We start from the raw sequence: 15,935 nt of genomic DNA, 5'->3' as shown, positions 1-15,935 counted from the left end.
TTAAATGCCTAAAGGTCACTCCTTACTCAAACCGAACTACAGCCACAGCAGGGTGAGGGGAGGCATTGGAGAAGCCACAGAGGCACGGCTAGAAAACTCACTGCACACTGACACTGCAGACAAGTTTTAAATCAGAATTTCCTGTGGGTCAAGGCAAAAGTGGGAAATGGGTTGGGCCTTTAAACCTCCTGCATCTGAATTTAAAAGGGAAAGCTCTAGCACTCGAGTGTAGAGAGAATCCACACTTGTTCTCTGTGTAGAAGCATCCACCTGTCAATAAGACAGCCTATGGCTTACTAGCTTAGGCAGGAAATACAGAGGTGGAAGTTCCAGTACACAGAGAGGATTTCTGGGAACAGAGATAGGTGTGGAAAGATTTGCCCCAGACACAGAAGACAGTCACATGAAATTGAGGACCAAGCAACCAGCCACATGGCAAACTCAGAATAAATATGTAGTTATGCTAAGAGCTCGTCGGGGAACAAGCAAAGCTTTGGCCTAGGCATTTATTCATGAAATATTAAGTCTCAGAGTCACAATTTCTGGGAACAAAGTTCACAGGTGGAAAAACATGAGGTTACAATTGGCTTTAACTACACAAGGAGGTAGAGGGAGTGAATCTCTGTGATTTCATGGCCAGCCTGCCTTACACAGTAAGAATCTGTGCCTCAAACTGACCCACCAAACAAACAAACAAACAAACAAACAAGCAGCTCTTAGGGCTGAGCTGGTGGTGCATTCGGATCATTCCAGCACTGGAGGCTAAGAAATAAGGATCAGGCACTCTAGCTAGGGCGGGCTACAGAGTGAGGCCTGCCATCACCACTTTCTGTTGTTGTAAAGAGACACCAAGACCAAAGCAACTCTTACAAAAGAAGGCACTCAACTGGGGCTTGCTTGCAGTTTCTGAGGTGTAGACCAGTATTGTCATAGCAAGGAGCACAGTGACATGCACAGTGCTGAAAAAGCAGCTGAGAACTACACCCTGATCCACTGGAAAAGACAGACAGACAGACAGACAGTGATCCACAGGTGGGGGTTGTGAGACACTGAGCCTGGTGTGGGCTTTTGAAATGTCAAAGCCCACCTCAAGTGACACACTTCCTCCAACAAGGCCACACCTCCCAATCCTTTTCAAATTGTGCCACTCTCTAATGACTAAGCATTCAAATCTATGAACTATGTGGGGGGGGGGCATTCTCTTATTCCAACCACCACAGTCCCTATCTCAAAACAGCAACAAGCAAATGCATATACAGTGTCCCTGTCAGGGAAACAAGCCTCCTGCTCCCATTCCTTCCCATAAGTCCCCACTGAGCTTTCTTACACTCTCCCAGAACCACTGGCTTCTTCTTGGGGACATGTCTAGTTTGGGATGAGGGCATGCCATCACCAAGAGGGCTGTCTTGTAAATGCATATAAGTGCTTCATCTAGGATCTTGGCCTCACTGCATGCTATAAAACACTTCCCTTCCCAGCTTAGTGCCTGAATCTAGCAGCTGTGACTACCCAAGGGACCCTTGTCAAGATCGGGCCTTTTGCTACTCATAGGAGGAAGATCACCAGACCCTTACCTGAGACTCTAGACATTCCTTCCTAGACCCCACTGACAGCTGTATGTAACTCTCCTTTGTTGTAAGAGTGAGTTACATACAGCACAAAAGCTGATAGGGTGGGGTATTCATCTGTACAACTACAGGAAAGTCATGGCCTACACTGGGGTAAGACTGTTTCAGTTACACATGCTCCTGGCTCCTGTAAGTAACCCCCTCCCTGGGGGCTGTAGATAAAACCAAACACATTCACTAGATCAGCTCTGGAGGAATCATTATGCTGGTCTGTTGTTGGTCTCCTGTCTTGGGAAATAATAGATGTTTGTTGACATCTCACTCCAGGGAAGTTCACACAACAGTATGTTAAAGGAGAACACAGGAGAGTTAGTGGGGAGAAACAGAGCTACTGTCTCATGAGTGTAGAGCTGCAGCTTTCTAAGAATAGAAAGTCCTGTTTCTTCAGACAGGAGTTTATGGAACTCAGGCTGGCCTTCAAGTCACTATATACTGAGGATGAATTCCTATTCTTTCTGCCTCCACCTCCCAAGTGCTGAAATTAAAAGTGTTCACCACCCCAAGCCCAGGTAGAACTCGTTGATTTATGGACTACTCTCTCGCATTCCCTTCCATGGAACTGGATTTTGATGGAGACACTGAAGGACCTTATTGCACATCTTTTAAAAAAAATCACACTGTTTTTTTTTTTTTTTTAAAAAAAAGTCACACTGTTTAGCCCAGAAATCTCAATTCATCTCTCTCCAAGATACACACAATCTCCCACTCACTCTTCACGAAGATTCCTAATGACCAGGAATCCAAGCCACAGCCCTCATTCAGTAATGAGGGCAGCCTGGGGCTTCAGAACAAAGGACTTGCAACCTCAGAGCCAATTAGCACTCTGGGAAAACAAGAAACTGGAAGAACCACACCCAAGCATCAGTATGCTGAGAAACGGTTACATTTAAACAGGCTCAACCTGTAGAGGGGGCTAGTGCACGGGCAGCCTTCAACTGAAGCTAAAAACAAAAAACATTTGGACTTTGCCAGGTAGTTTCCATGAGTGGAGAACAGAATCTTCTGGGAGCCTCAAATGTCAGCAGCTGCTATCTGTATACATGTCTGTTTTTCTTGCAATTTTAACCAAGAAAAAAAAAAAAAAGGACCTAGACTTCAACCCCTTTGTCCTTAGAGCACATTATATATGGTTTGAATGCATGGATCTGAAACTAAATGGGTTAACTAGGGAGAAGCTAAGCTGCCTGAGGGTCTGAACACATGACCCATTTCTGCACAGTGTGAGTGGACTGCCTTGGATTTCAGGCCAGTTCTGACAACTGCAGGTGAAGCACAAAGCCAGTGTACAAGCGACTTGAGCTCCAACAGTCTCTAGCATCACACTGGAAGCCAAATGTTTTTCTAGCAAATGACTGGAAAACACACCTAAGAGGAACAGAGTGTTGGCAGGCAATGCCAGGCCTTGTGATACAGCTGGAAAGGGGGGCCTTAAGAGCCACAGGGCCCAACTTCAAGTCCTAGTGATGTCAACTGAACAAGTTTAACCTCTCTGAACTTCAGTTTCCTTGTCTGAAAAATGAAGCTGGTTCCTTTCAAGGTTCTTGAGTACCGCTCTGCAGGTGCTCAGGCAGGGGAGTGACTATGAAGAGGTGAGAATAAAAACTCAGCTCACACTGACGTCATCAACCTGGATCAAACTTGGGGAGTCTGATGCCAGGTCATTCATTGTCGGCACATTTAAAACACAGCACAGTTTGGGGAAACGTTTCCAGAAAACAGTCATTCCAGTTCCAGGTGTACAATAAAGCTCAAGGCGTGACTACACAGACACTGTTTTACAAAGTCCAAGTCCCACGAGGGTGGGTTCTGTAGTCAGAAGGCTTAGAATTTCTGTGGTCTCTGACCAACATAGCATTGAGGCCAGAAAGTACATGTGACATCTCCCCTAGGAATGGGTTCTATTAACTGGGAACTAAAGATTAACAGTCTAGGGGGGTAGTCTGGGATAAACATTTTTGGGTGATTTAGGTGGGGTCTGTCTCTACAGCAAAAGGTGGGAAAAGTCTACCTCTACAGACAGACAGGAAAAAAAAAAGTCACCAGATGGCTCACCATGTCCACTCCCAGCCTTTTGGCTGAAAAACAGGTAATTCCTCTTTTGCAGAGAGGCTCCTTTGTGTTTAATATTCCTGGTTCCTTAGTACTCTGTGGGTACAAGGACCTTGGCGCACACCTTGGTGTGTAGGTGTCAGGCATGTGGAGGTCAGAGGACAATCTCGCTGAACTGAATCTTTTCACCTTTACATGGGTCCTGACGAGAGGACGTGGCTCCTTTGGCTTTTGTAGCAAATACTTGACCCACTGAACCATCTTGGCAGCCCTGAAGAACATTCTTACCAAACACTCAGCATTCTTCCTATTTTGTGCCTATTGTTGGTAAGCTTGCCAACCTACTAACACTGCCAAGAAGTGTTTAATGGATGCTTGTGCTTTTGGCAAGTGAGAATATTGACTTTCATTGCTGCTGCAAGGGGGGCGGGAACAGTCGTAGCCTATTCTCCTGCTGAATTCTAAACCGAACTGTGCCAATGCAATGGGCACCAAGAAAGTAGAGGGCTTTTATGATGCCCACCTCAGAGGGCCACTCGTGGAAGTGGCTCGTGAAAGAGCAAAGCAGTGTTTGAGAAGGAGCCCGAGAATGAGCATTTATAGGAACACACACAGAATCCTGTCTGTACCTTAGCAGTGAGGAACACACTGAAGTGTTCATTGAAAGAGAGCACAGGATGATCTGTAATCCGTTTTAGGAATTTGTCCAGCGCTTTTCTTCTGGTCTCCACAAACTCTTCTGAAAAGCGATCCACGACACCCTTCACCACAAACTTCTCAGGAAGTGGCTAGGAAACAGGAGAAAACTAGAGTCATTAAAATGGAATCAATAGTAAGCAAGCAATTGAGAAAAGCTCCCTAGGCTGCCAAATCCCTACTGCCAGTCTATCCAAGAACAGTGTTGGGCATTGGTTGATTTTGTCTTTTTTTTTTTTTTTGACTATATGAGGCAGTATCTCATACAGTCCAGGTTATCTTCAAACTGGTTATGTCCCTGAAAATGTCCCTGAACTTCTACCTCTGCCTTCAGACTGAGATTACATTTTATTACCAGGTAACTTTATGCCAAGTGTTTTACCAACTGAGCTGTATTTCCAGCCCTAGAATGGTAGTTCTCAATCTGTTAGATCTTTGTTGTCATCAACAAAGATTCATGGGACACAAAGCTGTAGCAAATTACAAGTGCCCTGTCAGCAGAGAACACTATCGTATAGTCCCTGACATACTGAGAAACCAACGCCTGTCCAGGAAATGCAGCTGCACTGTCTACATATGCAGAGAAGATGCAAAGGGAAAGGTAGAGGACCAAGCCTAAGAAAAGAGAGCGAGAGCTGGGGAGACACTGTAGTTGGTAAAGTACCCACTGTACAAGCACAGGGATCTGAGTTCCTGTGTTTAAAATGTTTAAAACATTTTTAACATGTTTAAAATGAGGGCCAGGTGTAGTGGTGTGTATTTGTGGCACAGTGCTAAGGCTGCAGAGACAGGTAGATCCCTGGGGCTTGCTGGGCGGCCAGCCTTGCCGATTCACTAAGCTACTGCCCTGTGAAAGACTACATGTCTACTCTACCCCTCCCCTCCCCCCCCAAAAAAAAAGAAAAAGAAAGGAAAAGAATAGAAAATGCCAGAGGAACACCACCCAGGGCAGTCCTGCATACACACAGCCAGAGACACACATGCACCCACACTACCTACTATGCATACACACATACACACGAAGATACACTAAAGGGGGGCAGACAATATTGAGCACACAAAATTTATTAAAATAGATTAAGATTTTGTTCCCAATTCAAAGTACAAGAACACACTAAATAAAGAAATAAGGAAGTAGACACACTTCCACAGCTGAAGACAGTCTTAATTTCCCTTTTATGTTTGTGATCAAACGGTAACTTTCTTTGCTTCTCTCATTCAATCAAATTTCTCTATCATAAATCTGTGAGCAGATACTGTTTAACAATTTAAACTACCTGCTCACCCAGGGAACTTTGGTCTTCAATTTATTTCCTTGCTCAAGCACATGGTTAAAGGTGTCTTTCTTACTACTCCAAAGAGGAAAGTGACTGCTCTACACAACCTAAAAATATCTGAGTTCTGAGAAAAAGTAAAATAAAAAAAAAGTTCAGAGAATGCAGACAAGAGATAAGCCTTATCTGCCACTGCTGCAGGAAGATGAACCAGTTCTGTTATTAGGGAACCTAGTGGAATTTCTGCAGTAAACTAAAAACTGCCTTCCCTTGATAGCAAAATAGTGCCTTTAATCCTAGCACTCTAGAAGGCAGAGGCAGGCAGATTTCTAAGTTCCAGGCCACCCAAGAGACACAGTAAATCTGTATCAAAAACAAAAACAACAAACAACCCTTCCGGTTCCCATCTGCGCCCCAGAGCTGACCCTGTGCCACAGCTCTCTATATCCAAATTTCTCTTGGAAAGAACTTGTCTCCCCAGAGTGCTGACACACAGGCTTGAAGGAGGGACAAGCCACAGTCAGAGACAGCAAGACCAGTTAATACCAGAGATAACCAGATGTTGAGAAGCAAGAGCAAAGACATAAACAACAGAAATGAAGACTACTTGCCATCATCAGAACCCAGTTCTCCCACAACAGCGAGCCCTGGATACCCCCAACACACCGGAAAAGCAAGACTTTGATTTAAAATCACATCTCATGATGATGATAGAAGACTTTAAGAAGGACATAAATAAGTTCCTTAAAGAAATACAGGAGAACACAGGTAAACAGGTAAAAGCTCTTAAAGAGGAGACACAAAGATCCCTTAAAGAATTACAAGAAAACACAAACAGGTAAAGGAATTGAACAAAGCCATCCAGGATCTAAAAATGGAAATAGAAACAATAAAGAAATCACAAAGGGACACAACCCTGGAGACAGAAAACCTAGGAAAGAGAGCAGGAGTCATAGACGCAATCATCACCAACAGAATACAAAAGATAGAAGAGAGAATCTCAGGTACAGAAGATAGAAAACTGACACAAAAGTCAAAGAAAATATAAAATGTAAAACACTCCTAACCCAAAACATCCAGGTAATCAAGGACACAATGAGAAGAGCAAACCTAAGGATAATACTTATAGAAGAGAGTGAAGATTCCCAACTTAAAGGGCCGGTAAATATCTTCAACAAAATTATAGAAGAATACTTCCCTAACCTAAAGAACGAGATGCCCATAAACATACAAGAAGCCTACAGAACTCTAAATAGATTGGACCAGAAAAGAAATTCTTCCCATCACATAATAGTCAAAACACCAAATGCATGAAACAAAGAAAGAATATTAAAAGCAGTAAGGGAAAAAGGTCAAATAACATATTAAAAGCAGATCTATTCTGATAGAATTACACCAGACTTCTCACCAGACACTATGAAAGCTAGAAGATCCTAGGCAGATGTCATACAGACCCTAAGAAAACACAAATGCCAGTCCAGGCTACTATAACCAGCAAAACTCAAAATTAACATAGATAGAGAAACCAAGATATTCCATGACAAAACCAAATTTACACAGTATCTTTCCACAAACCCAGCACTACAAAGGATACTAGATGGAAAACTACAACACAAGGAGGGAAACTATCCCCTAAGAAAAGCATGAAAGTAATCTTCTTTCAATAAACCCAAAAGAAGATAGCCACATAAACATAATTCTACCTCTAACATCAAAAATGACAGGAAATATCCAATTAAAAAATAAAATGTACAGTGATGTTAAAAAAAAAAAAAGGACAAATAAAACCATCCCAAGATTCTGAAAATGTTGCTTATATTTTAAGAGTCTAGGACTTCTGCTGGACCACATAGTCAGAATTAATAATACAACCTGAGGTCACTTATGTCTTGACTGACAGCCTATGTGCTCAAGCTGTTTAGCCTGCCTTTAAGGAAACAATGTAACAACCATCTCACTTGCCTTGGACTTTTACAACCTAAACAAATGCATAGTTGTAATCTTAAATTATACACTTGTCCATGCCCCTGTCTCAGAATGAAGCATGTGTATTATTTGCTGAATGCAGCAAGTACAGAGATTGAAAACAACTTTCTAAAATGTACCAAAAAGGTTGAATGCAACATGTATGTATATTGGTTACTAAACAATGTTTACAGTACTGTTTATTGTCTCCGTCAGTTGGAGCCAGTGATGTAATTCCTTGTAAACCTTTGCTAAAGATTTCTGTCAACTGTCCCATTCCTTCCCATGTGATGCTTTCTGTGCTATTGAAGAAAGACAGAGTGGAGTCCTTTGTTTAAGGATAGACACAGTTCCTATAACTGACAGACACAGAAGACACAGACACAGGGACATACTAACAAGACAGCCTTCAGTCAGGCACAGATTCAGATCCCACAACAGAGGACAGAAGACTCAGGGAACATAAAGCAGAGAATTCAAATCTGGACCACTCTTGGTTAAATCACACCAAGAGAACATTCTTTCCTTAATTTGATACCGATACATTACTGGTGACTCAGAGCTAATCACTAATGTGTTGAATCCACGCACAAAAATTCGTTTTAAAAAAAACTGAAGCCGGGCGGTGGTGGCGCACGCCTTTAATCCCAGCACTTGGGAGGCAGAGGCAGGCGGATTTCTGAGTTCAAGAGTTCGAGGCTAGCCTGGTCTACAGAGTGAGTTCCAGGACAGCCAGGGCTACACAGAGAAACCCTGTCTCGAAAAAACAAAACAAAACAAAAAAAAAAAAAACTGAAAACAGACCTGCTAAATAACCCTGTTCTGCAACAGGGTATCTGCCAGAAAGACTCTAAGGCAGCACACTACACAGACTGCTCTCAACAGCTAAGCTAGGAGGCAAGAGAAGGGAGGGTGAGGAAGTGTGTTGTGCACACAGCGAGCCTTCCTCAGCCACAGAAGTGGCATCACAGGCAACTGCAGGGAAGTAAGCATAGTGAGTGAATCCAGCCAGTCTCAGAAAAACAAGTAGCACAGATTTTCTCTTGTGTGTGGCATCTAGATTTTATATATACGTGAGGAAAATCACAGATGTATAAACAGGAATCTGTAAGAGAATAAACGGTGCTAATGGAGGGTGGGTTTGTTCAGGAGACCACATGTAGCTGTATGAAATGCGTTTAAAAATGCATTTTAAAAATGGGCAAACAGGGGTAGTGATGAAGTTCAGTGGTGAAATAATAACATTGGCAGCCTTCCCCCAGACCTACGAACAGCCAATGAGCACATGAATAGATGCTCATCATAAATTATTAGGGAAACAGTCAAAACCATAATGAACTTGACATTGTCTCTCACACACACACACACACGCACACGCACGATCTCAACATTCAGAAGATTAGAGCAAGAAAAACCTAAGACTGTGCAGGGTTACACAGCCAGGCTGATCTACATTAACAGGTCCCTATCTCAAAAACAAATGAACAACCTCAAGTATCTGTACAGATATATGTTGGAATCTACAAGAAAAAAATCCTACTTGTAAATTATTACAAGAATCAATCGGAAACTTCAGGGTTTAATTTTGAAACACTCACATTATACACAGTACTTGAGAGTTTGGGGTGTATGTTACATATGCTTTTAGCTTCTAAACCTGGTCTGTAATCTGAATAAAAGTATATATCCTATACATTATCACAGAGAAACTTATTTCTAAGAAGGAAATCTATATGCAACTGCTCAGTAACGGAATGTCCAACTTCTTGTCTGAGTCTGAACTCTTGCCTGTACTCAACAAAAGCTTACCGCTCACATATGCCAACACCTGCACCTGTGCCTTCCAAACCTTACCAACTTGTTAGAAATCCCACTCAAGGCAAAAACCACTGCCAAATAAAGAGGCATCACGATTAAAAGCCATGCCATCAAGAAGAGTAATTGTCAATCTTAATTTAATTCATAGTACTTGTAAGTTCAGTCAATATCCTACTATTAATGTCCCTACTGAGTAAGATAAAAGTACCTTTAAAAAGGAGGGAGAGGCTAGAGAGTCAAGAACACTCACTGCTCTTGCAAAGGGCAGGAGTGTGGTTCCCAGCACCCACCTCAAGTATATTAAAATTGCCTGTAACTCCAGCTCCAGGGACCCAAATGCCTTCTCTGGACTCCATGTCATCTGCATACACACATGTCAAATAGCACACACATGAGTACACACACATGAATAAAAATGAAGTAAGTACTTTATTTTAAAAAATGGAGTTGGGCAGAAAATAATGTCACTTTATCATTTCAAATTGGGAAAACAGTTGTTGCAATACAAACTCTTCCCATTAATTCCAGTGAGAAGAAAGCTGCCTAGCAAATACATCCTTTGTCTTCAGGAAAAGCAAACCTTCATATTGCAAGTAGAATTCAACACCAAAGCATTCGATAGATGAATGTAAATCATCACCCAAGCCTGTGCGTGCCCATCTAATTGCCCATGTGTCCGCTGTGCATCGAGCCATGCTGAGCAGAGCAGCGTGAGGCCAGTGAGCACATGCAGAGGCACAGCAAAGGAGCCGGTTGTCTGGGGTGGGGAGGGGTACAGGGGCTGCTTAACTCATACACATACACTGCTATACATGATGAACCACCTCTCTAGTGAACAACAGGGTGTGCACTTAAGTGTGTGCTAGGAGAGAGCTCAGGCTGCAGCCTGATGGAAAGGATGGGACCCTAGGTTCCATCCCCAATACTGCTGGGACAAAGAAAGGTAAAATAGAACAAAAAGAAACATAATCTTAATTCTCAAAGATTAAATACAATATTATATTTTTAAAATTTGTTATGGGACATGCATGTTAAGTATTCATATGCACAAGGATGCTCCTGAAGGGGGTAGATATGTTAACTGTCCACATGTAAAACGTGCATGTGCATTAATGTACAGCAACTTACAGAGAAACAATGTGGGCGAAGTCTCCATCCGAGACTCTCCGATGCCTCCATCACATGATAAGAAGAGTGAACTGTGTCTACAAAGGCAAACACTCTACACTCTTCCAGCTCCCAGCACCTACGGTTACTTCTTTCAGGTTTTAAAATTCCAGAGGAGCAACTCAACATAAAAGAAAGAAAGAAACCTGTCAGAACACTGCAGGCTCTGTAGATTTTGAATCTGAAACATCCCCTTCTGGACTGACGAGTTAAAGGCTTGGTCCCTAGGTGGTGGAGCTATGTGAGAAGGTGGCAGCTGGCTGGAGGAAGCAGGTCACTGGGGTTATATGTCTATGGGGTTAGATGTGGCCCAGGTCCTTCCTGACTCTGCTCTGCTCCCTGGCTGCTCTGAGGAGAGTGGCTTCAGTCACGTGCTCCCAATGTGGGACAGTCTTACTATGCCTCAGGCTCAAAGGAATGGGTCCAACTAACCAAGGTTGGAAAGTCTAAGCCAAAAGCACCCGCCTCCTGAATGGTTTCTGTCAGGTTTCACTTGTCAGTGATGAAGAGTCTAACAGCCCACGCACTGTCTGTTCATGGTTTAGGATGTGGTTCAGTGGTGGGAGTGCATGCTCAGTATGTGGGAGATGCCCTGTTAACCCTCAGAACCGCAAAAGGTGTGGGGTGGGGCAGGCAGGATACTTTAAACAGGCCAGGATTTGTAAAGTCAAAGTAGAAAAACTAAATTGAAAGTTAATCAATTTATAAACCATCTTGTGACTTTCCTCAGGCAAAAGAAAGGGGTAGGTCTAAGGAGCAGGAAATTGTATATTTCCATCAGAACCCATAAAGAATACCAAGTTTGAAGTCACAGAGACTGGAAACAAAGCAGGTATATTACAGTCCATGAGGAGAACCAAATTCAGCCTCTGGGTGTGTGCTTTCACAGAGCCACTATTTAACTGGCTTCAACTTCCTATGGCTTCATTGAAATCCAAGTAAAGTGCTGACTCCCACCCCCTCACTCCACAAGGAACTGGATATGGAACACAGGGTCCTTTTCAGGCTGGGAATCACTCAACCAGAGCTTTAGCTTTCATTCTTTTAAAGAAATGGTTTTATCCCCACACTCCTAGCCTAAGCAGTCAAATCAGAAAGCATAGCCATTCTCAAACATGTCTAACAACAGCTGATCTAACGTTGAGAGAGGTAAACTGACAGACGACTCAAGACCACTCACCCCTAAGTTTCCCAACCAATTTGAATAGATTCTAAAGTTCCCTTACACACACACACACACACACAGAGAGAGAGAGAGAGAGAGAGAGAGAGAGAGAGAGAGAGAGAGAGAGAGGGAGAGAGTGTGTGTGTTAAATTTTTAAGGAGGCAAAGAGGGAACTTAAGAGATGGTTCTGGTTTGATTCCCAGTACCCATGTCTGGCAACTCACAGCCGCCCGTAACTCCAGGTCTAGGAACAGCCACACCTCTGGCTCACATACTCACACACATATACATAACTAAAAATAAAATAAATCTTTAAGAAATTAAATGGACAACAAATCTGAACAGACATTTCTCCAAGAAGACATGCAAATAGCCACCAAGAACATCAAAGGATATTCTTAGTTGTCAGGCAAATGCAAATTTTAAAAAATCACAATATGATGCCATCTCACATCCACTAGGACAGCTATAATTAAAGACAGATAATAATCACTGTTTGTGAAGATGTAGAGAAACCAGAACTCACACATGGTGTGAGGGAATGTCAGGGAATGTCAAATGCCTGGCAGTACCTCAAATGATTAAATATAGAATAACATGTAATTTAGCAATTACATTCCTAGGTCTACATCCAAAGATAATAACACGTGGCCACAGGAAGACTCACACAAATGTCTGTAACAGTGTTATGCCTAAAAGCCAAAGGAGAAAAAAAAGAAATTCCATTTGAGGGTGGACAGACAGAATGTGGTATGCTCACACACAGACTATCACCTCACAGTAAGAAGGAAGTACTAGCCAGTGCTCCACTGTGAGTGACCCTTGGAACATGCTGAGTGGAAGAAAGAGGATGACACCTAAGAGACAGGAGACACAGGGGAGGCTACCAGGCTCCAGAGAGAGGGTGGTAACAGGTAAGGATGTTGAGGTTTCCCTCTGGGGTGCTGAAAGGTCCTGACACTGATTTGTTGGCTGTTCTACAAATCTGAATACACTGGAAGCTTTGGAACTGTACATTTCAAACGACTGGGCTGTACATGTGTGGCTTCAGTGGGACTTTTTAAAAAGGAGGAAACATGGGGCCAGAGAGAAGGCTCGGTAGCTCAGAGCGTATGCAGCTCTAGCAGAGGGCCCAGTTCAGTTTCCAGCACCCACACAGCAGCTCACATCACCCATACAGAACTCTGCTCCAAGGGATATGACGTCCCTTGACCTCCATGAGCACACACGCACACATAAACATAATTAAAAATAAAAATAAGGTCTCAGACAGGTGGTGATGGCACATGCCTTTAATCCCAGCAATCAGGAGGCAGAGGCAGGTACTGAGTTAGAGTCCAGCCTACTCTGACTTAGAGGCCAGAGAAAGTTCAGGATTGACAGACTACACAAAGCAACTCTGTATCAATAAAACAAAACAAAAATAAGAATTCAGTGATTAAGAACATTTGCTCTTTCAGAGGACATGGGTTTGATTCCCAGCATACGTGTGGTGAGTCACAACCATCTGTAACTGCAGGTCCTAGAGATCTATTCTTCTGAGCTCCTTGGACACCAAGCACACATATTGTACACATGCATATATGCAGGTAAAACATATATAAAATAAGTCTAATAAAAAATGTAAAAATAAGCCAGGTGGTGGTGGCTCACGCCTTTAATCCCAGCACTTGGGAGGCAGAGGCAGGCAGATTTCTGATTTCGAGGCCAGCCTGGTCTACAGAGTGAGTTCCAGGACAACCAAGGCTATACAGAGAAACCCTATCTCAAAAAACAAACAAAAACAAAAACAAAAACAAAACTCAAAAAAAAAAACCAAAAAAATTTAAAAATAAAATCTCTCTTAAAGGAGACAATAAAAACCAAACAATAATTACACTGCACATTTACCCAGTTCTCCATTTTTGTTAAGATTTAGTTCAGATTTCTGTTAAAACTATTTTATTGTGTATGGGGGTTCTGCCTGCATGTAGGCCTATGTTTCATATGTGTGCCTGGTGACTGTGGATACCAGAGGAGGATGCTGGATGCCCTGCTACTGGAGTTATACACAGCTGTGAGCCACCATGCGCATGCTGAGAACTCCAAGAGCAAGTGCTCTTAACCACTGAGCCGAGAACTAGCCACCTCAGTTTATATACAACACTAAACTTCCCAGGTAGAAGTCCCTTGTCTATCTTAAAATCCTTCACTATGTTCCTACCAAGATTAGCTATCAGGTCTAGTGAAGAATACACAGCTGGTACTTAAATACAGAGAGATAACTTCTAACAGTTTCTGTAAGATAATTTGGGGGTAGAGGGTGGGGTACAGCAAAAAGTTCATTCCTCATTTGACTTCTCTATTTAAACCAGAAATACTTTCCTAAATTAAATCTCTCCACTTTGGCTAAGTATCAAAAGCTTGTGAAGAAACTTAAGTCTCTGCCTGCTTCTAAATCACTTTCCTGCCCACCATGCTGCCCAGCCAGTGGAGACTATACTGAAGAATGTCTGGATCCTCCCAGATGCTGGAGACACATTCAGTGCTGCGTGGGATACAGACTGGCGGCACTACATTTTACCAGCAGGTGTCACTCTCGAGCTTTTGAGTCTCAAGTGCCAAATCACAAGGAAAAGAAGAAACCAACAACCCTAGCAGCCAAGAGGGAAGCTGGGCTTGAACCACAGGGAAAGGGTGAAGACAGCGAACAGAAACTCCTCAAGTCATGTGACCTGGATTAACAATTTACCACTGTGGCTTTCTTCTCCAAAACACCTTACTCCATTTTCATGGTCTAACCAAGAAAGCCTTGAGACAAATGTCCATTGAACCTCGCTAGCAAACCCCAAAACTGTCAAAGGTTGTCAAAGACCAGAAAAGCTTGAGAAACTGTTAGAAGCAAAAACTGCCAAAGTGGCATGGCCATGAGATGTCCTGGTAGGGAACCTGGGATGAAACACGACATTAGGCAAAACTATTCAACTCGAAATAAAGTGCTGAGTAAGTAGTTTATTAACCGATGGTGACAAGTAGTCCATTAACTGTGACAGGCATCTCACATCTGTGTAGAGTGTTAGCCATGAATGCAACCAGATGCCGAGTATGGAAAACCCTGTTCTCCTATTTTTACAATAACCTGAAAACTGTTCTGAAATAAAAAGCATATGTTAAAAAAAAATTACCACTAGGTGCCAATCTGGCCAAGTAGGATTCTATTTTAAGGACTTGTACTGACTGCTTTAAAATGGCTTAAAAGAGCAGACAGGACTTATGATGGCAAAAAAAAAAAAAAAAAAAAGAAAGAAAAAAAAAAAAAAGAAGAGAAAAGTCTGGGGACAGTAGATCCCTGAGGGCCCCATCGCTTCCAGCCCTATCCTAACCACACGGATCACCTCACTTCAAAACCCTAAAAACATCCAGTATCCACTGCCCACACAGCTTCACCCAGCCATGGTGGGCAACGGAGGTGGGAAGGTGCAGAAGCAACAGAGAAACTGGGCAGCCCTGGAGGTCATTCAAACAAGGTCTTGTTAAAGAATAAATCGGCCTCTGAAGATTCATATGCTCCACACTTCCCTAAAGTCCCCAAAGACAATGGGGGCCCAAATAATAATTATCTCAATTTAAAGGCCTTGGAAAACCACCCAATATATATATGATTACTCAGTCTTTAAAATTTTAGTTATCTCCTGTTTTTAAAAAAGCAGGGGGTTGTAAGGGGTGGGTCCATTCATGCTGTATCAAAACAGAGAAGTCAGTGGTTTTCTTGCTTGAGTTTTAAATAAAAAGCTGTGGTTGTGAAGGGAGGGTGTGCTAGATTCCTGCCCCCATCAGTCACAGTCTGAAGCATTGGCTTTGCCTTGTTGGTAGGCAGCCAAACCTCAAGAAGAATGCTGCCAAGTGGGAAAAGCAGTTTCGGTGAGACTTACTTCCAAGCATCAATCTTTTTGTTTTGTTGTTGTTTGTTTTTCCAGACACTGTCTCTCGCTGTAGCTGAGACTGGCTAGAACTCATTATGTAGCCCAAGATGGCCTTGAACTCATAGTAACACTCCTGCCTCTTCCTCCTACTTGCTAGGATTATAGGTGTAAACCAGAATACCCAGCTACCAAACTTCAATCTTTTAAAGAGGTGGGATACTGAGGTATTGAAAGAAAGAAAGAAAGAAAGAAAGAAAGAAAGAAAGAAAGA

At 42.7% G+C, this 15,935-nt stretch overlaps 1 protein-coding gene across 1 annotated transcript in view; it reads right to left on the bottom strand.

Moving 5' to 3' along the window:
* The window catches only part of Snx30 (sorting nexin family member 30), a 97,698-nt gene that overhangs the window by 22,107 nt on the left and 59,656 nt on the right, over positions 1 to 15,935 (bottom strand). Inside the window, exon 4 of the mRNA XM_028779942.1 lies at positions 4,307 to 4,465. Coding sequence (XP_028635775.1) covers positions 4,307 to 4,465 — 159 coding nt within the window. The remainder of the gene's footprint in view (positions 1 to 4,306; positions 4,466 to 15,935) is intronic.

This window comes from Grammomys surdaster, unplaced genomic scaffold (genome assembly GCF_004785775.1).
Source record: "Grammomys surdaster isolate TR1022 unplaced genomic scaffold, NIH_TR_1.0 363, whole genome shotgun sequence".
Classification (NCBI taxonomy): domain Eukaryota; kingdom Metazoa; phylum Chordata; class Mammalia; order Rodentia; family Muridae; genus Grammomys; species Grammomys surdaster.
This window is presented reverse-complemented; position numbering and strand designations above follow the sequence as displayed.